We start from the raw sequence: 19615 nt of genomic DNA on the forward strand, positions 1-19615 counted from the left end.
ATCCAGGAGACCTCAGGCCTGGCCCATCCAGAGACTTCACACTGCTGGCCAATGACTGCTTTTGCACAGTGGGCTCCTTCTACACCTTGAGAAGATGGGACACCTGGGCATGGACAGCCTGGTGTAACTCACTTAGGAAAGGTCCCAGCCTCAGGCCAGCAGATTCTGCTCACTTAAGCCCCAAAGGTTTCCAGTGAAATATGCCTGAAGGAGTGTCTTCACCCCCATCGTTCTACCCAGACACTGAGGTCCAGCACCGAGGGCCTTCTGGCGGTTCCCTCACTGTGAGAAGCCACATTACAGGGAACCAGGCAGAGGGCCTTCTCTGTAGTGGCGCCCGCCCTGTGGAACGCCCTCCCATCAGATGTCAAAGAGAACAACAACTACCAGAATTTTAGAAGACATCTGAAGGCAGCCCTGTTTAGGGAAGCTTTTAATGTTTGATGTATTACGGTATTTTAATATTTTGTTGGAAGCCGCCCAGAGTGGCTGGGGAAGCCCAGCTAGATGGGCAAGGTATAAATAATAAATTAATATTATTATTAAATGCTACCAAAGGAATTGCTATGGGAACCACTGAATACTAGGTCGAGACATTCCAGCCTCAAAAGACACAAAGGCACTTAAAATAAATAAATCTTAAGGCTTCTAAAATCTTTGCAGATCAGCTTTCTTTGGAGTATTTAGGTATTTTTATGTTGCTTTTCTAAATTCAGTTTTTCGGTAAGCTTAATCCCATTATGCTAAAACAGTCGGAGGCAGCAATGCTTCTGAATGCCAGTTTCTGGAGAGCACAGGAAGGGAGAGGGCTCTTGTGCTTGGCGATTCTGCTTGTGGGTTTCCCACTGGGGCATCTGGTTGGCTACTGTGAGACCAGGATGCTGAACTAGATTTCCTAATTCAGTAGGCTCTTATGTGTTGGATATTTTATGGTATTTCAATATTTCATTTTAAGCCACTCTGAAGTGCAGAGAATAAATCTCCTCCTCATCTTCATATGCCAATGCTCTATGGCTCTTCATTTCTTCTCCCAAATCCACAGTCAAACTCGCTTCCCCCAAGCAGCCCATAGTCTAAGTGAGGGATAGGAAACACTCAGCAACAATAACACAGAAGATAAAACTTTATTGATATGTAGTGTGGGAGAGAGAATAAAAATACACAAAATGCCTCCCAGAAAAAAGGAGAGTTACAATACCCAAACTGTCAGGATTAGTATATCAAAACCAATCAGTTACTGTCCAGTTGTTTTTGGTAAAGAAAATACTGCTGCTAAGAGCACGAAGAACACTTGGTGAACTGGGTTCCCCCACCCCAGGGCCCTTCTTCAGAAAGAGGCAGTGACTGGTAGTTAAGAGCAGGGTGTGTTCACTGATGTCCTCTGCAGATTCTGAAGTCCTGCCCCAAGGCTACCCAGTTAATGTTCATGCCCTTCTGGGGAGTTCAGGACATAAGACACCCCTTTTGGCGTCTCAGTGGAGACGGCCAGCTCTGCAACAAGGAGACAATCCTGCCCCTAGGAAGGGTGGCTTATGCTTGCAAGCCAATTAATGATGTTGAGAGTCAAGTGCCTGCTATCTGCAAATCTGGAAAGTGAAGGCAACTGGGCTTGGCTTGCTTCATGGTTGGAGGCACTGGTTTCTCAAGCATGTGCAACATGTGCTAAGAGGCAAGGCAACCTGCAGCAAGCTCTGCCTCCAGGAATGGATGTCAGGTGGGAATGGTGGCAGAAGGAGACACCATCCTGTGGGAGTAAGCAACGGCGCATGCGCTCTGCCTGAACAGTTTCCCAGCAGTTTGCCTGGAGATTATTCCCAGCTCTGCAAAGTACAACCGCCAAACTGGCATTTCTCTAAAACAACCCCCTTTTAAATATTTTTTCCGTTTCTTCTTCCAGCATCCCAGGATTCAACGTTTCTGCTTTCAGAATTATTGCACATTTACTTAAAACAAACCATCAAGCCTTGTAGTGTTTATTTGTTGAAACAAACACACACACTAAGCTGAGTTACACCTCTCATCCTACCTACACTTCTCCCTGCATAAATAAAAGCCACCGTAGTGATTTATAGTACATAAATTTACAAAACAATAGTATTTAAAACGGAAGAAAGCATCTTAAGAAGTCACTACGAAATTGAATGTCAGTCAAATCCAGCTCGTGGGGAGGCTTGTTGAGTGATCTACACTTTTTGCATATAGGGAGAAAAGGTGTAGGGGCTCAATCCAACCAAGTCATACTCAGAGCAGACCCACCAGAGTTAATTGACTTCAACGAGTCCACTATGAATACATGACTGGATGAATACAAGCTCCTTCAGGCACAACACCCACCAGGGACATTATCTTGCACCCGGCGATGTCCAAAAGGATCACTGGGCTTTGCATGAGAACATGGGATTCTCATGGACTTGTTCGCTAGGAAGGTTGGCTGGGAGGTGCTGGCAGCCACTCCAAGAGACACAGGTGACGCTAGCCAGCTAGCTGCCAGGCCAAAGGGGAGGGGCCACACAATTTTCACAGAGAAACCAGTACATGGAGGAAAATTTGCTTGCTCCTATGTGAAGCTGCAACCACCAGTGGTCACCTTTCCAGGAGAGGCTGCCTCTTTCCTTGGCACGAGGTTCAATGAGCCTTTTCAAGCTCAGCCATTGGTAAGAACACGTGACCCCTCCCTCCCAGCTTGCAAAAGACAGCTGGGCCAAATACACTTGGAGTAAATAAGCAAATGGGATCACAAGGTCATCTTAAAAAGCAGGAGGCACGTGTGTTCGTCTCCTTGTTTTTGCAAATGTTTGCTCTGAGTTCTCTCTTTTTTTCCCCTGACACCACTACACCTTTTTTTAATTGCAGGAAATGTCCTTTGCTTCTGAAAACAAGACGGAGAATTCTCTAAAACAAACGTGAGGCTGCTGCATTTCAAGATAAGGCAATAGCTTTTCATTCACGTCTTCCTCAGCCCTGCTGCTCTTGAAACTATGCGTAAATCAGTAACAAAGAATCTGTGAAAAAATATCTCTTATAAAAAACACGCAAAACCGTTTGTAGGAGATGGATTTTTTTGCTCATGAAGACAGAACTAGAAAGGCACGACTCCTCCTTAAAATGATTTAAGAAGATGCAACTTGGCCAGCCAAGCTGCAACGATTCGGAGCATGGCCCTTGCAAGCCTCCTTGACCACTTGTTTCGCCTGACTGGGCTAGAAATACAGTCAACCTGATACAGACCCCGAAAAATCGCCCCTGGGTAAAATCCATTCAGAAAAGAAGAAGAGTTACAAGATTTTGGCCACACTGACTTGGTTTGGGGCCCCCACTTTTGTTCACACTTTGTACTCGAGTGAGAGTGGGTTTTGTTTGGACAGGAAAAGAGCAAAGAGGGGTTTTCTTTCCCGATGTTTTATAACATTTGCGTTGTCAATCCGACATTCAGAAGAACTTTGCTTTTGTCATCATTTTGACTACCCAGATATCTAAACCGCAGGCATTTCACCTTTCAAATTCTAAGTTTAGTAGGCAAACAATTAATAGCCCCTTTGCTTTGTTTAAAAAATCGAGACTGTGTAAATATAGCCCTTTTTTCTGGATCAAAGCAGGAAGAAAGGTGTGCTTTCACAGCTGTAGGCGCCTTCAGACCAACAGCATGACACCCCCTTCCCACCCCGACCCCCACCCCTAACAAACAAGCCCTTGCCGCATGCGGATGATCTGGAGTAAGGCAGCTTGGACGTCTTCATCCATGTGACCCTGAAAAACAAAGAGGAGAGCTGCAGAAAACACGGCAGAACTTGGAACTTTTCGGTGACTTTTCAGTTGCAGTGACAAAACCTGTAGATCCCAAGTGGGTGAATTTTGTTATTGTGTTACTATCTTCCTTAGTGAGTTGTGCAAACTGCTGTTCTGAATAATGCTTTTTCTAGGGTAGGGCAGCACTGGGGATGAGTTTATGGAACCAAGGAGGAGCTTGCCCCAAAAGCTTTGGGAACTACTGTCCTAAACTATTCACTGGCTCAGGCTGATCACAGAAGGGAGCAGTGGGTAGCGAGAGACGTCCCTCCAACCCCAGTAAGCTGTTCCTACTGAGTAAGAGAAACTGGCGGAACAAACAACACAGGCAAGCTGTGGAACATGCCCCCCACCCCTCCATGCTGCCTCCCTTGAAGATTTATCTAAGGCAGGTTCAGCAGGCATCAGTCAAAAAGGGTGCGAAAAGATCACCGCCCAACACAGCAGGCGGCAGCAAAAGCAGAACACGTACCTGCACAGCACTGAGAAGGTGCGTCCGATAGATTGAGATGACCTCCTGGTGCTGCCTCTCAGCATCCTAGGATAAAAAGCACACCTGGTCATTTTCCGGAGTTACATTCTCAAAGTTTAGTCTGCTTCGCTAGCCCCCTTGGGGAAGGGCTGTGGTTTACGGCAGGCAGAAGGTCTCCAGCTCAATCGCAACGGCATCTCCAGGTAAGGGTGGGAGAGACTGCCTGCCGGAAACCCTGGAGAGCCACTGCTGCCAGTCAGTGTAGACAATACTGGGCTAGGTGGGCTGATGGGCTGACTCCATCAGGCAGTTTCCCATATTTCCTAGTCTTGGAGAGAGGCACAGCATTACAGGGATGCTGGCACCCTACTTCTAAGGCCAACAAAAACCCCTTCATTTCCTAAGACGCCATGCCAGGCATTGAGCTGGGAAGCAGAGCTCACACCATCCGTTCTGCTCTATCAGGCCTCCTCTCCCCTCAACTGCCATCTGGGGGCAGCCATTGCCTCAGACTGCTGCCGTGGGAGAGCTTTGCTGATTGCCCAGCTCCATCAAGCACCTCCTGCCCCTGAACTGTGCCAGCCAGCCATTATACGAACAACTGTTCAGAAACTGGTGCCAGAGTTCAGGGTTTTTGTTTTCCTCTTCCCTCCGTGTTCCTTTTCCCTTGTGTGTCATTTATTTTTTAGACAGTAAGCCTGCAGGTAGGGACTGTCTCGCTTTGACTTTATGTAAGGCTGAAGAGTCAGGAACAAAGGTTCTAAGTAAATGCATAATAAATAAATTGCCCACACACTTTCCAGCTTATCTTTGCAACTGCAAAGAACAGAAAAAAACTTTCTTTAAAAAATGGAAGCAAAGGTTATTTGACCTTAAACTGTTTGCCAGCATCATGCAAGACCACAGCTCAAGGATGGTCACCACACCCAGATCTGCTGTCCTCGCCTCGCCCCCAAGCACCAGAACCCTGATCAATGAGAGAAGTTTCAGCTACCACCTGACGGCTGCAGTTCACTACTTACGGCCAGCTGCTGCTGAAGGGTTTTCACCTGCGCCTGGAGCACTTCGACCTGCTGGCTCTGTCGCTTTGTGGGGAGGCCGCTGTTGTACGTAAGCTGAGAGAGACCGTTAAGGGCCTGTTTTAGCCGCTCCACATCATTAAGTAGCTCAGTTATCTTCAAGAGAGACATTGCCAAAGTTCAAACCGTAAGCCTTTCCTCTGCGGTTCCTCAGCAACATCTACTACAGGGATGGGGAGCTTGTGGCCTGACAGATATTTGGAGGACTACAACTCTCAACATCCCTGATCACTGGCTGTGCTGGCTGCAGGGGCTGATGGGAGATGGAGTCCAGCAGCACCTGGAGAGCCACAGAGGTTTCCCATCCCAGACTTACACTTGTGTGATCAAAGCAAAAAAAGAGGTTGAAAGCTGCTTGCTTCCAACCTGTATTCTGCCCTGCCTGGAGCAGAGCCAAGCAAGCAACAGGAAGATCACCAAAACCATGGCCCTTTGCTGGGGGCTGGGGCTGAGGGGGGGGGACAACAATGTGCTATGATACCCCAAAGTCCCCAAAATTCAAGTCACCAGTTTGCAAGGAAACAAGGACTGTCTCGGGGCCAGGAGCTGTGCATGGATGCACATTGCAAAGGTCGATTGAGGAGGAAAAACCAGGGTTGTCAAAGCGCAGCACACACATTGTTTTGTCTGAGCTAGAGTGGCAAGAAGGTGGCTGTGCATGAAGCAGTTCAGAACTTCACTACTTCTATTATCATTATTAATCTGCTCTTCCCCACCACAGAACACAGGCTGGTGCACAATACGATAAATGCAAGACGGCAAAAGTAACTAAAATATGGATAATTTAAAACATGGGCTTTTGAACTAACCAACAGGAAAGAAGCCCGTTTTGAATTCCCAATGAGCTGAAAGCCACAGGCAGCACCTCATCAGATGAACCAGCTCTGCAGGTCTGCCTCTCATGCAAGGAAATCATGTCTGAATCCATTTCCAATGCGGCTTAAAGGGTGCAGCCCACCCCTACTTCAACCAATCAGCCTGCATTTAGCTTCCAAGTTGATTTGGGCAGGATTCGGAGGTTGTCTGCATCTACTACAGGACCACCTTCACTAGCCTGGAGCCTTATGCTTTGGACTACAACACCCATCAGCCACAGCCGGCATGGCTGTACATCCCTGGGGCTGATGGGAGTTGCAGTCCAAAACACTCAGAAGGCCTAGTCTGGCAAAGGCTGCAGTTCTTCCAGGCCTACCTGCTCCCCCAGCTAATGTCAGAAGCTAGTCCAAGCGCTGCCTCTCCCACCAAGGGATTCATTATCCTCTGCTTTGTGCCTTATATGATGCAAGCCGGCCTTTAGCCTACTGAGTCCGCCCCCGTGCCCAACTCACCTTGTTGTCTTTGGCTTCCACTTGCTTTGCGGACTCCTGGATCCTTTTCTGCAGCTCTGCGATGGTGCTCAGGGACTTGTCGCACCTCTCTTTCTGGTCCTTGATCTCCTGCTCAATGCTGAAGTTCCTGGACTGCAGGGGCTCCTTCTTGTCCTTGGTGGGCGCCTCCTCCATCCTGGCTTGCTGGGCTGCCTCCAGCTTCCGGCTGAGCTCGGCCAGCTTCTCGGCCATGCTGCCTACTTGCCCTTCCAGCTTGCTCTTCACCATCTTGTGCTCCGCCATCCCAACCACCTCTCGGCTCTCCAGCTCCCACAAGGCTTCTTTGGCGCTCTGGATTTCAGACTGCAGCTTGGCAACCTTCTCTGCCCTCTCCTGGCTCTCTCCCTCCTTCTCTCTTAAGGCGGATTTCGCAGCAGATGCTTCCCTCTCCAAGCCTTCCTTGATGCGGAGGTGCTCGGCTAGAGGCACAGAGGCGGCCTTGAGATCCGCCATCTCCTGCTGCAGCTCCTGGGATTTCTGCACCTCCTGCTGGCAGCTGGCCTCCTTGCTGCTCAGCTCCCCTTTCAGCTCTTCGATGGTGCGGCCGAGCTGCCTCTCCAGGGCTTCCACCTGCTCCAGTGGGACGTATTGGCCGTGGAGGCGGCTCTCTGCTTCGCGGGCCTCGGAGCGTTGCCGGGCGCTCTCCTCCTGAAGCCGCTCCTTCTCGCACTGGATCTCGGCAAACTTCTGCTGCAGCTCGCACAACTGCTTGTTGAGGCCGTCCATCTTGCTGGCAAACATGCGCTCCATTTCGTGCGACTTCTCTGCCAGGACATAGTTCTGCTGCAAGTCGTTCTGGACGCTCAGGAGCCTGGCCTTCAGCTTCTCATTCTCCTGGCTGTATTTCTTGCCTTCCTCCTCTCTCTCTCGGCGCTGCTCCCTCTCCTTCTGCAGCTGGCTCCTCAGTTCTTTTGCCGTCTCCTCAAAGCAGCGCTCCTTCTCTTCGAAACTGGCAAGGGGGGCATATTTGGACTTGATGCATTCCTGGATCATGTCAAGCTCCTTCTTCTGGGCCTTGATCTCAGCATGCAACTGGGCCACCTCCTCTTGCTTCGCCTGGTATTTTGCCTGCAATTCGGAACTGTTCTCCTGCAGCTCCTGAATGTTTTTGTGGAGGGCGGCGACTTTTGCCTCATGCTCCCGTGCGTTTATGTATTCGCCTCCTTGCACTTGGCTTTGCAGCATTCGCAGCTTCCTCTTCAGGGTCCCGTTCTCATCGCTCACCCTCACAAACTCTTGCTTGACACTTTCCATTTTGTCCTTCAGCTCCAACAGCTCTTGGCCCGTCCTTTCCAGAGTGCTGTTCAGCACCGCCTTGACCTCCTCGTGAGTAGCCACCGGCACGTACTGTTCTTCCATGGTTTCTTGAAGAGTGGCATTTTTGGACGCAAACTCGGATGCCTTGGCTTGCTGCTCCCTGTACTTTTGGCTGAGCTCGGCGAGTTGCCGCTCCAGGCCGGCCGTGGTTAGCTTCAAGGCTCCCATCTCCTTCTCGTGCTTCTCCCGGGGGATGTAAGCCGCCTGGAGCTGGCCAACCGTCTCCTTCAAGCGGAGATTTTCCGCCAGCAGCTTCTCTGCCTCTGCGCTGTGCTTCTGACACTTCTCTCTGCTCTCCACCAGCTTCTTGTTCAGCTCCCCAACCGTGATGTCGCTCGCCCGCTTCACCTCCTCGCTGATCTTCAAAGGCACGTACTGGCTCTTCATCTCGCTCCGGAGGGCCTCCACTTGCTGCTTCAGCAGGCTGTGGCCTGCCTTGGCCTTCTCCGCCTCCGCCTGCCAGGCCTGGTTCTGGTGCTTCAGCTCCGCCTGCACTCGCTCCAGCTCCCTGGCCTTCTGCTCATACCTGACCTTCAGCTGCTTGTGCTCCTCTGGCCTCACATACTGGGCAAACTGGCCTCTCTGGCCCTCCAGCTCCGCCCTCAGCCCCTGAGCCTCCGTGCGCAGCTTCTGCCGCTCCGCCTCCGCCTCTGCCAACCTCCGTGCCTTCTCCTCCACTTCGCCTGAGAGCGAGCTCTTCACTTTCTCTAGCTTCTCCGCCAGCTTGGCCGCCGCCTCCTTCAGCTGACCCTCTGCCTCGCAGGCCCTCCTCTCCCGTTTCTCATGCTCCACCTTCAACATGCTCAGCTCCCTCTGCAGTTTCTTGTTGTCGTCCACCAGCCTGGCCTCGTCCCTGCGGAACTCCTCCACCAACAGCTCGTTCTGCTTCAGCTGGTTCCTCAGCTTGCCCACCTCAGCCGAGGCCCCCTCGTACTTGGCCTTGGTGTCCTTCAGCTGCTCCTTCAGCTCCTCCACCGCCTTGCTGCCAGTGGCCGCCGCCTCGCTTGTCAGGTGGTCCTTCAGGGCCAGGAAGTGTGTCTGCATCTGCTTCACTTTCCCTTCCGAGTCAAACATCCTCTTCTGCACGTCTTTCAAGGCATCTTCCAGCTGCTTGATCTGCTGGTCTGACTCCTGCTTTGTTCTCTCGCACTCCGCTGCCAGCGCTTTGCACTCTGCCGCCTTGTGGGAGAGCTCCAGCTGCAGCCTGCTCACCTCCCCTCGGGCCGCGTCATAGCAGCTCCTCAGGTTGCCCAGCTCCCGTTTCAGAGCTTCTGCCTCAGAGGCAGCAGGAGACAGGCTTGGGCTCAGGAGCTCCAGGGGTCTCACCATGGATCTACTCTGGAGGGCAGGTGGCGCTGAGGCAGGGGCCTGCTAGAAAACAAGGAGATGGACTTCTTAAGACTCCAGAGAGGGGCTTCTACCAACACACACACACACACACACCTCTTTAACTAGCTTTTATGTAGGGCAGCATTTCCCAAACCTGGGTCTCCAGCTGTTTTTGGACTACAATTCCCATCATTCCTGACCACTGGTGTTGCGAGCTAGGGATGATGGGAGTTGTAGTCCAAAAACAGCTGGAGACCCATGTTTGGGAAACACGGATGTATGGCATTAGAGCTTCCCTACAGCTCAATGGCAGAGTACATGTGTCTTGTGTACGGAAGGCCCAGACCCATTCTCCAACATCTCCAGTTGAAAGGTAAGTAGATCTCAGATAAGTGGGCTGCACAAAGCCTCTGGGGGGGTCACTGCCATTTGACGTTAGGGATACGGAGCAGACAGAAAATAGGCTCATCCAGGAAGATCCTTAAGGGCTTCCTCTGCTCCATTAACACATTTTGACTGTGTAATGGATCTGTCACGGATCACAGTAACCGAGTTACTAAGCTGAGGGCAGAAGCTCAATTTATCTTGCTAATGGGGCAATTGCAACAAGCCTCCCGCTTTCCGCTGATTCCCAGCCAAATAAGTGTGACATCCAAGTAATGGATGAGCCTGTTGTTCATTTCGCTGGCTCTGCCAGAGGACAGTTGCTGGCCCACACCTTCCAGTTCTGTGTAGAACACAGCAAGGCTCCCACAGGAGAAGGGACACGGAGCAACTGGACACCATGATGGCATTGTGGAGCCCCAAGAGACGGCCCAGTGACCAGGTGCACCAAGGGCATTTTAACATGCTCAACATCATAGGAAAAGTAGCCACATTGCAGATGCCCACATGGCATTCCCAAATGCACGAATGAGCCAACAAATTGGAGTACCTGTGGTTCTGCAGAATACATGGAACCCTGCTTCAGCAAAACATCTTCTTTCCCTACAGAAAGACAAAATAAAGAGCTTGTTCAATCTAACCTGACAAAGTACAAATCTGCTATATCTTTAAAAGGTGGAACTCAGCCTGCACTATTAAAAGTTAAACAGACAGCTGCTTCCTGCAAGGCCCTGTAGCCAGGGGATGAGGAGCTGGGATGTCATAGAAAGCAGGAACACCCCACTGCTGAGGGTCAAGGGAACCGGGCCTCAGGGCAGCATCTATGGAAAGGGAATGGAGAGGCAAAAGAACCACAGAGGACCACAGAGCAGCAGGCTGATTGGGGCCAACCAAAACTATGAATCTCTCTGGTCCTGAAAGCACAAGATCTAAGGCAAGGTGGGGGATCTCTTTCAGCTCAAGGGTCACATTGGCAACCGTGTGGGTGGGGCCAGAGGAAAAAGCAGGTGGGCAACAGATGTAGCTGACTTTTGTACTGTCTGTTGGCTGCATTCCACCTGCACAAAAGTCAAGAGATTTACTCACTGACACACACATCCCTCTCCAACCCTAATCCAAACAAGCAAGAGGAATCATCTCAGACCAAGGTCACCTCCCAGCCAGACAAAAGCACTTGAGGAGGGGGCAGAGCAGTGCCAGGGAGGGGTGTGGCTTGGGTCAAAGAGGTGTGGCCAGTGGAAGGGGATGTCCTAAGGAGAGCCCTGTGAGCGAGGCAGAGAGGCCTGGACAGCCACATTCGATCCCTAGGTCTGAGGTTCTCCATTCCTGCTCTATATCATCATTATTATTAAATTTATGAATGGGACATATGTCCCAAAGTGATTTACACACAGGGCAGCTTACAACATTAACAGATATGGTCAATGAACTTTATAGCCCTGCTGCTTCCGTATGTCCCCAAATTACCCACTTTCATTTGACTGCCACAACTGCAGACAGAAGGGCACAAAAACTCCACAATGTTAGCGCTCGATTCCCTTTCTAAACGAGGTATCAAGGAACAGCAATACTCACTGTTACCAAAACTGTTTCCAGATCCCCCGTGGTCACCCTGAAATCAAAACACACAGACTTTGGTTCAGAGAGATAACAGATTAACCATTCACAAGGGTTCAGGTTTTCAGAATGAAACTATTTTTTTCATAGTCTTAATCCACAGAGAACTTTCCTGAAATGGATATGATACTTAATACCTTCACGGAATAACAGAATTGTAGAGTGGGGAGGGATCCTGAGGGTAATCTAGTCCAACCCCCTGTAATGCAGAAATCTCAACTAAAGCATGCATGACTCATGGCCACTCAACCTCTCCTTAAAAAACAATCTTGCTCTATCTTCCACACGACGGACCTCCAGATATTTGAAGATGGGCAACATATCCCCTCCCCATCTTCTCTTCTCCAGGCTAAACATACCCAGCTCCTTCAACCATTCCTCATAAGGCTTCATTTCCAAACCCTGGATCATGGTCACCCTCTTCTGCAGACCTTCCAGTAGAGTCTGTGCAAGAGTGGACTGAGCCCTGTAGCTATAGCCTTGTCACCCAATAACACGGCTCCCAGATCCTGCTAACTTAGTGGAGGGCTGCTTGAAACGGAAACTGGCTTCCCCACCAAAGGGTGACGTACCTCATAGAATCTCAGCTTTGACTTCAGAGCTTCAAGCATCCGTGAACTTTCTTCCTGCTGCTTCTCCTTTGCTGTCAGCAGCCTCCTGAGCTCATCTTTCTGAAAGTGAGCAACAAATCAACATGGAACATACTGGTAATGTTTAAGCACTAAGAAATATCAATATAGAAATCCTGCAGGACAGAAACATGACACTTTCCAGCCTACCGTAGCTTACAGAAAAATAGGAAGCTGTTTTATATAGAGTAATATAGGAGAACCATTGGTCCATCTAGCTCAGTGCTGCCTACACTGACTGGCAGCAGCTGCTCTCCTGGATTTCAAGCAGGAGTCTCTCTCAACTCTACCTGGAAATGCTGTCAGAGGTGAACCTGGGACGTTCTGCATCCAAGACAGATGCTCTACCCCTGAGCTGCAGTCCTTCCCCTGTAGATCTGATCCATGCACACAAGCATACCCTCCTTTCTGGATTCAGCCTGCAAGGAAGGTTAGCCCCCATGACTCTTGCACTGGCTTTAGGGAGTGGTATGAGCAGATCTTATGGTGGGTACGGTGGATGCCAAACATGTTATCAGAACTGACCCCAAAAGCAAAGTTGCCTTCCTTCCTTTTTCATTTCAAATCAAATGTTCAGTTGTTGTTTAAGAGAGAGGGAAGAATTTTTTTCCCTCAGGTTCAGATTTCTCAACAAATAAGTTTAGGGTGGGGGAAAATAAAGATCTTTTCTTTACCTCGCTTTCGAGATCATCTGCGACCATTTGCTCCTGCAAAGAACAGAAACAGCCATTGGAATTGTATCTTGATTTATATTGTTATATAACATTGTCAGCAGGAAACCTGGCCAACCTCATTCGGTATCCCAGTCTGTAAAATGGGGATAAAGGCAAACAAATGCACCATAAACCCATGAACACACCAGCCCATAAATGCACCAGATCACCCTGGAAGGGCCCTCTGAGCTGCTGTCATTGCAAACTGTGTTCCATTACCTCGTTCAGCTGCAGCTGCAGACCATTGATTCTGTCCAATAGAATCCGGTGCTCCTGCTGGATCTCCCTTAGCCTGCCTTTCAAGTCTTCATTCTCTCTTTCTAATTCCTTAAAACAGGGGACATTTTAAAACTGAGATCAGTTATCTCCTGCAACATTAAAGCAACTGATGGATAAAATTAGGGAAATGGAGCAATTCCAATTTTAATGCACACGTCCCAAATTCACATACTCCCTTACCAAAAACACAGCTATCCTCCAAAATATACACTTCTCTGCATTCTGTGACACAAGTTTACTTGCAAGATCACCTTACCCCATATAAACTCACTCAACCACTTTGATCTGCAGAATCGGCACTGTTACAGGTGCCACCCATTCTGCATTTTTAAGAACTCCATCTTTAAATGTGGCAGCACCGACACGCTGGACGTCCCTGCCTATTGACATCAGCTATGTGCCTTCACTGTAATCTTTCCGGTGCCTGCTGAAAGCATTTATACACAAGGCCAGGTGTTTAGAAAGCTGGTGCAACTTTGTCTGTTTTTAGTTTATTGTTATTTGAACTTTCTGAAAGTCTAAAATTTTTCTTAATGCTTCTTACTGATAATTTTATTGATTTAGCTTTTTTACAAACCACTTTTAAGTTTTTTTTCTTTTTACAATCAAGCGGTGTATAATTTTTTTAAAGAAAGAAAAGTCTCCAGTCGATCAGTGCATACAGAAAAGTACATATTAGGGAAAACAACTTACAAAGATGCTTTATATTAAGGTGAATTGCTTGCAAAGATCTGTATATTAAGAGAAACACACATGAACTCTAATGCAGACTTTTTAAAAAATTAATAAACTAATGCGGAAAATGGGGCAAACTGAACAAGACAACTGCTACTGACGGATTTGTCCACCCCTAGATGTAACAAATCAAAGTAAATTCTAACAACAACCACTAGTGGGCACCCTTCCTAAATATGGCAGGTGGCCAGTAACAGCCCTCTTTCCTTATCCACATACTTAAGAGGCCATCAGCACTTCAAACCGCTGCTTATCTGCAGCCTGTCAACAGCTGAAAAACCAGCTCTTAGAGATGCTTAAAGTGTTTTTCCTCTGACTTGGATAGGCCAGACACTGAACTGCTCAGCCCACACACCACAGACAGATGTGCTTAGCTCAAAAACAGGCAGCTTTTCTTACACTCAAACAAAAAAAGGGGGAAAGCTATCATGGTAACCAGTAATGGACCATGCCAAGCACGTCTTCATATTTCATAGAGCAGCCTTCCCGAACCCAATGCCCTCTAGATATTTTGGACTGTAATTCCCATCATCCCTGGCTGTGCTGGCTCAGGCTGATGGGAGTTGTAGTCCAAAACATCTGGAGGGGACCAGGTTGGGAAAGCTACAAACAACATGAGAAGGGTAGGAGGAGAAACAAGACAGCACCAAAATGGGTCCTCATCCAGATCTCACATTCTCACTTAATTTTCTCCAAGCGAGCATTTGTACTATGCAAGGTAAAGGTAAAGGTAAAGGTACCCCTGCCCGTACAGGCCAGTCTTGACAGACTCTGGGGTTGTGCGCCCATCTCACTCAAGAGGCCAGGGGCCAGCGCTGTCCGGAGACACTTCTGGGTCACGTGGCCAGCGTGACATCGCTGCTCTGGCGAGCCAGAGCTGCACACAGAAACGCCGTTTACCTTCCCGCTGGTAAGCGGTCCCTATTTATCTACTTGCACCCGAGGGTGCTTTCGAACTGCTAGGTTGGCAGGCGCTGGGACCGAGCAGCGGGAGCGCACCCCGCCGCAGGGATTCGAACCGCCGACCTTTCGATCGGCAAGTCCTAGGCGCTGAGGCTTTAACCCACAGCGCCACCTCAAGAACCTAAACAGCCACGTTTTGCTCAGAGTAGACCCACTGAAATGGACCTAAGCTAGCCATCGCCATAGATTTCAATGGGTCTGCTCTGAATGGGACATCCATGAGGATCCCAGCACAGCTCATTTACATTTACTTGTTCCTATCATCCATTTAGCTTTTGTGCCACACCTCTGCAACTTTGAAAAGAACCTGAAAAGCTGGAATCCCACACTTCTTTCCGCGTTTTCTCAAACCTGCTCGCTTGAGAGCATCCCACACAAAGCCCAAATATCTCCCTTCACCTGTACATTCCGGTGTTCCTTCTGATGCGTCTTGAAGCTCATGTCCTCTAAGGCATTTGGTTGACTCCATTTTGGCAGCATGTTGGTCACCTGTTGTGCAGCATTGAAACACAGAATTGTCAGAGGAAGTAAGAGACGCATATGAACTGTGCTAGCAAAAGCAGCAGAAGTGTAAGAGATCCATCAGTCACATTAATCTCAGAAAGCTAAGGAGTCTTGGAGGCAAACAGCAGCCCAGAAGGTGGCGAAAATGGCAGGCCTTGCTCATTTTGAGGAGGCTGACAAACATACCCAGACACTTACATCTTTTCCTGAGGCCCTTCTCCAGGTCCTGCCTCTGAAGGAGACTCAGAGGGTGATGACAAAGGAGGGGGCCTTTTCAGTTGTGGCTCCCCATCTGTGGAATGCTCTCCTCAGCAAGGTCTGCCTGCCACCTTCGTTGACATCTTTTCAGACCAAGTAAAGACTTATCTTCTTTCCCAGGCTTTTAATGGACTAAGATGAAGTTGTTTTGCTACTTGTGTGCTGCCAAAGCTTTCTCTGGTGGCTATAGGGATTGGTTTGTGCTGTTTTCATAGTGTAATATATTCATATTTATCCTTTAATTGTGCTTTAAGTCACTTGGAGACCTTCCGGTAACAAGCAACTAACAAGTGAAATCATATTATTATAATTAGCATCATTAGGGATGGATGAGAGGTCAATAAGGCAAGACTTTTCCTAGAAAGCAGAAACTCCCCCTGAATTAATATTAAGTAGGCAGGACCTATCTTGGTTATGAACTTGCAACAACACATATGAAAATATGCAGAATCCTCACCTTGAGATGAGGCTGTCCTTTCTTCATGACTTCGTAACTTGCTAAAAAAAAATGAAAATAATAATTTGTTTTCTGTTTAGACATTCCAAGCAGATGATTAGACAAAATGCAACACTCTTTCCAAGGGAGTCCATTCCACTGTCAAACAGCTCTTACTATCAGAAAGTTCTTCCTAATGTGTGGTCAGAATCTGCTTTCTTGTAATTTCAATCCATTGGTTCGGGCCCTATCCTTCAGAGCAGCAGAAAACACGTTTGCTCCATCCTCCATGTGACAGGCTTTCAGATATTTCAAGATAGCTACCACATCGTGTCAGAGTACGATCCCCAACAATGGGTAGCAATTGAGTTCAGACTGTCACAAAGAGAGATCCCAATGGCCAGTCTCCAGCCTATCACAAATAAAACTCAAAAGCTGTCCACTCCTGGCTTTACAGCAACTTCTCATGCCTCAAACTGGAACCAGACATGCGAGGAGGTAAATATTCTTCATTTCTTTTTAATCACCCGCTCCTCAACTCCAAGGAAAAGTAACATACCTTTGTTAGACTCCTCCATGGCAGCCTTTATCAGAGCCAAGATTTCAACGCTATCACCAATCCTTGCATAGTAAGAGCAGTCATGGCCAAGGGCATCCACCAAAGTGACATCCGCACCATTTTTGAGCAAAACCTCCACAGCATCCTTGCAGCCATATTCACAGCCTAACATCAGAGATGTCCTGAGGATGGAAGAAGAAGCCACATGGGAACATGAGGAGTCTTGTGGAGATGGTACATGCAATGGTGGGCTCTGTGGAAAAATCACTATGCTTTTTCTTTTCATCCGCTTGCATTAATATCCCCAACTCTGCAAAACTGTGGGCAAAGGGGCTCCCAATATGCAAACAGGCGCAATAAAACAGTTCACACAACAAACCAGGCATGTGGTGATGTGTAGTCAATGTGGCGTAATGGTTGGAGACCAGAGTTCGAATCCCCACTCAGCCACAAAGCTCAATGGGTGACCTAGGGCCAGAAACCATCTCATAGCCTAACCTACCTCACAGGGTTGTTGTGAGAATTAAATGGGGAGGTGGAGAACCATGTACACCACCTTGAGCTCCTTGGAAGAAAAAGTGGTATATTCATGTAATAAACAGTAGTACAAGTCGGGGGAGATGAAAAATGCACCTGAAAAATTTCCATCAACTCAAAAACTCTCTCACATTCCATTGGTCTAATACTCCTACAGTAGATCATCTCACAAATTATCACAATGAGATTTTTCTTTTCTTCTTTTTCACAACACGTTTGAGACTTGAGATGCTTTTTTTCTGAAATGCTATCTGCTATTTATTTACCAGTGGCTCGCTGACAGAAGTATCCTTGTTTAAGCAGCTGTAGTTTGAACAAACCACCATTTTCTACACTGAACCGTAACAATAAACTATGGTTTGTTCCAACCAGGAATGGAACCTTTAAATCTCTTCCCCCTTGGCCACAGAGGGATGCGGGAAGAGCATAGAGGTCCAAGATTGATCTAGGCTCATGTACGTAATATTAAACCATGATTTGCGGTGACATCTGAACCAGGCCAGAATGTGGGCAGGTTATCTGTCAATTGCCAAACTGATGGCACTGTATTAGTAAATAAATAAATGAAGCAGTCAGAATTTTGCTATCTTTGAAGAAATTCCACCACTTCAGATCAACACACCTCAAGCTTGTGTCCATCAGTTTCATTGTTTGAATCCCCAGAGAGTGTTCTCTGGAAAGCATACAGACACATCACCCACGGGGGGCTAAATGGATGCATTACCGGTTCTGTTTGTCTCTTGCATTGACATCAGCACCCCTGTCGAGCAGAAGTTGACATATGGCTGGACGGCACATTTGAGTGGCCAACACTAGAGGCGTCCTCCCGTCCTAGAGAGAAGGGGCAGGAAAACATTACAAAGGAAGGGTAAAATGAACTTGACCAATCCTGGGGAAGGACCCTGAAAGGGGCCTGCATGAGACTTACTGCATCTCTGGCATTCACCAAGGCTCCATGGTCACACAGTAACTGGATGCTGGATGAACAATCTGACATCGCTTTGGGAGACAGAAAGGCATCACATCATTAGTAAATGGATCACTTCGCTACCGGTGGGCTACTTATACATTGTCAGATTTCTATGAATGGCTGCGCCTTTAAGATCTAGAAGCCACAACCGTTCTAACGACAAATGTCCAACCAGGGAACAGCAATTGCTTTTTAATTAAAAAGGGCCAATATGCCAGTATCTTCCATGCTTTACTCATTGCACCTGAACTCCAGCCCTGCAAGGAAAGCCTGTGTGTTGTTAGTGGCTCACCTAACCCAACTACACCTTTATCAGTTGCCTGAGGCGCAGAGATAGTGTGGAAGAGAACCTAGCCTCTCCCTAAAAGCTTCTCCTAACTGGTGGTCTGGAAGAGGAACATCAATCACTGGGGGGGGCGTAATTGGATTGTTTTTGTTTTATTGTGTATTTTGTGTTCTCATTGTGAATTTTTATGTTCGGAACAACTCTATGATCTTTGGACAAAGGGCAGTATACAAATTTAATAAATAAATATTAAAAGAAGAAGTTTGCAGCTAGCCCTTCCCAATCTGGGGGGCGTCCAGATGTGTGCGTCATATGATGCTGGAGCTGATGGGAGTCATAGTCTAAAACATCGAGACAACAAATTGGGAGAGGCTGTCCCAGCCACATGTGGAAATTGAGCACCTATTCATATGCCTTGCCAAACACGGTCCTTCTCAAGGCGTTAGGAGAAATTGCTCCAAAGGAAGGAAACTCCCTTACCTGCATCATGAAGAGCAGTGCGACCCTGAAGATCCACATTTTCTGTAGGGCAGTTATACTATGGGAACAGCCAAAGACATTTCATCAATACTGTTATTACTATTAATTATTATCGTTGTTGCTGTTAAGTTTATTACCTGCCCTTCACCAGCAGGCCACAGGGCAGGTTACAACCATTTAAAATTCAGCTTTAAAAACAGCTAAAACAAATCACTGTCCCAAGAATATGGAATAGACCTGCAATTTATTTATTCTAACATTTATGGTTAAGGGTTCCTAATAGTGGCAGCACTCTCATGATGAAAATATTTCAAGAAACATTTAAATAAGATTCAGGTCCAGAATGTTAAATGTGCTGTTCAGCTTTGCAGATCTATTATTATTATTATTAATTTATTAGGGTTTTTTAAAAAACAAAAATAACTCAAAGTGACTTACAACAATAAGTAAATCACACATGCATTAAAAACCAGCATAAAACAAAATGGGGGGAATCTAAAATGCATTCATATTTTTAAAATAAAACATCCCATCTACTGAAGGAGGCCAGAGATAATTAAAAGAAAGGAGTCGGAACATATAGTGGCTGTGCTGTACTGTAGATGTCATACCTAACCTAATAATCTGGGAGGCATAACAAAGGAAGCTTCCTTATATAGAGTCAGACCTTGATCCACCCAGCACAGAATTGCCTACACCAGCTTTCTCCAACCAGCTTCCCTTCTGATGCTTAAGATTCCCATCATTCCTATTAACAGGCTGGAGCTGATGGGAGAGACAATGTAAGAACACCTGGCTTTGGGAGCCTAGCCTACACTGACTGGGAGAGGTTCTCCAGAGTTTCAGAGAGCAACCTTTTCCCAGGAGATGTCAGGTGATAAACATGGGAGCTTCTGTATGCTGTGAGCTATGGAT

At 47.7% G+C, this 19615-nt stretch overlaps 1 protein-coding gene across 12 annotated transcripts in view; it reads right to left on the reverse strand.

Moving 5' to 3' along the window:
• Positions 1-1105: 1105 nt before the first annotated feature.
• Positions 1106-19615, reverse strand: part of UACA (uveal autoantigen with coiled-coil domains and ankyrin repeats) — a 51247-nt gene continuing 32737 nt past the window's right edge. For 3 of the 12 annotated variants that reach the window (XM_083713057.1, XM_083713059.1, XM_083713063.1), the window contains exons 5-19: positions 18701-18758; positions 17893-17963; positions 17689-17795; positions 16428-16609; positions 15890-15930; positions 15070-15159; positions 12913-13020; positions 12655-12687; positions 11924-12022; positions 11310-11346; positions 10285-10337; positions 6666-9389; positions 5281-5433; positions 4259-4324; positions 1106-3747 (exon numbers count right to left, since the gene is read on the reverse strand). In XM_083713057.1, the coding sequence (XP_083569183.1) occupies positions 3676-3747; positions 4259-4324; positions 5281-5433; positions 6666-9389; positions 10285-10337; positions 11310-11346; positions 11924-12022; positions 12655-12687; positions 12913-13020; positions 15070-15159; positions 15890-15930; positions 16428-16609; positions 17689-17795; positions 17893-17963; positions 18701-18758 (3894 nt within the window). In that variant the 3' untranslated portion in view covers positions 1106-3675. Of the gene's footprint in view, positions 3748-4258; positions 4325-5280; positions 5434-6665; positions 9393-10284; positions 10338-11309; positions 11347-11923; positions 12023-12654; positions 12688-12912; positions 13021-15069; positions 15160-15889; positions 15931-16427; positions 16610-17688; positions 17796-17892; positions 17964-18700; positions 18759-19615 lie in introns of all 12 variants that reach the window. The other 9 variants (XM_083713060.1, XM_083713064.1, XM_083713055.1 and 6 more) reach the window with 3 other exon arrangements.

This window comes from Podarcis gaigeae, assembly GCF_964106915.1.
Source record: "Podarcis gaigeae genome assembly, chromosome: 14".
NCBI lineage: Eukaryota > Metazoa > Chordata > Lepidosauria > Squamata > Lacertidae > Podarcis > Podarcis gaigeae.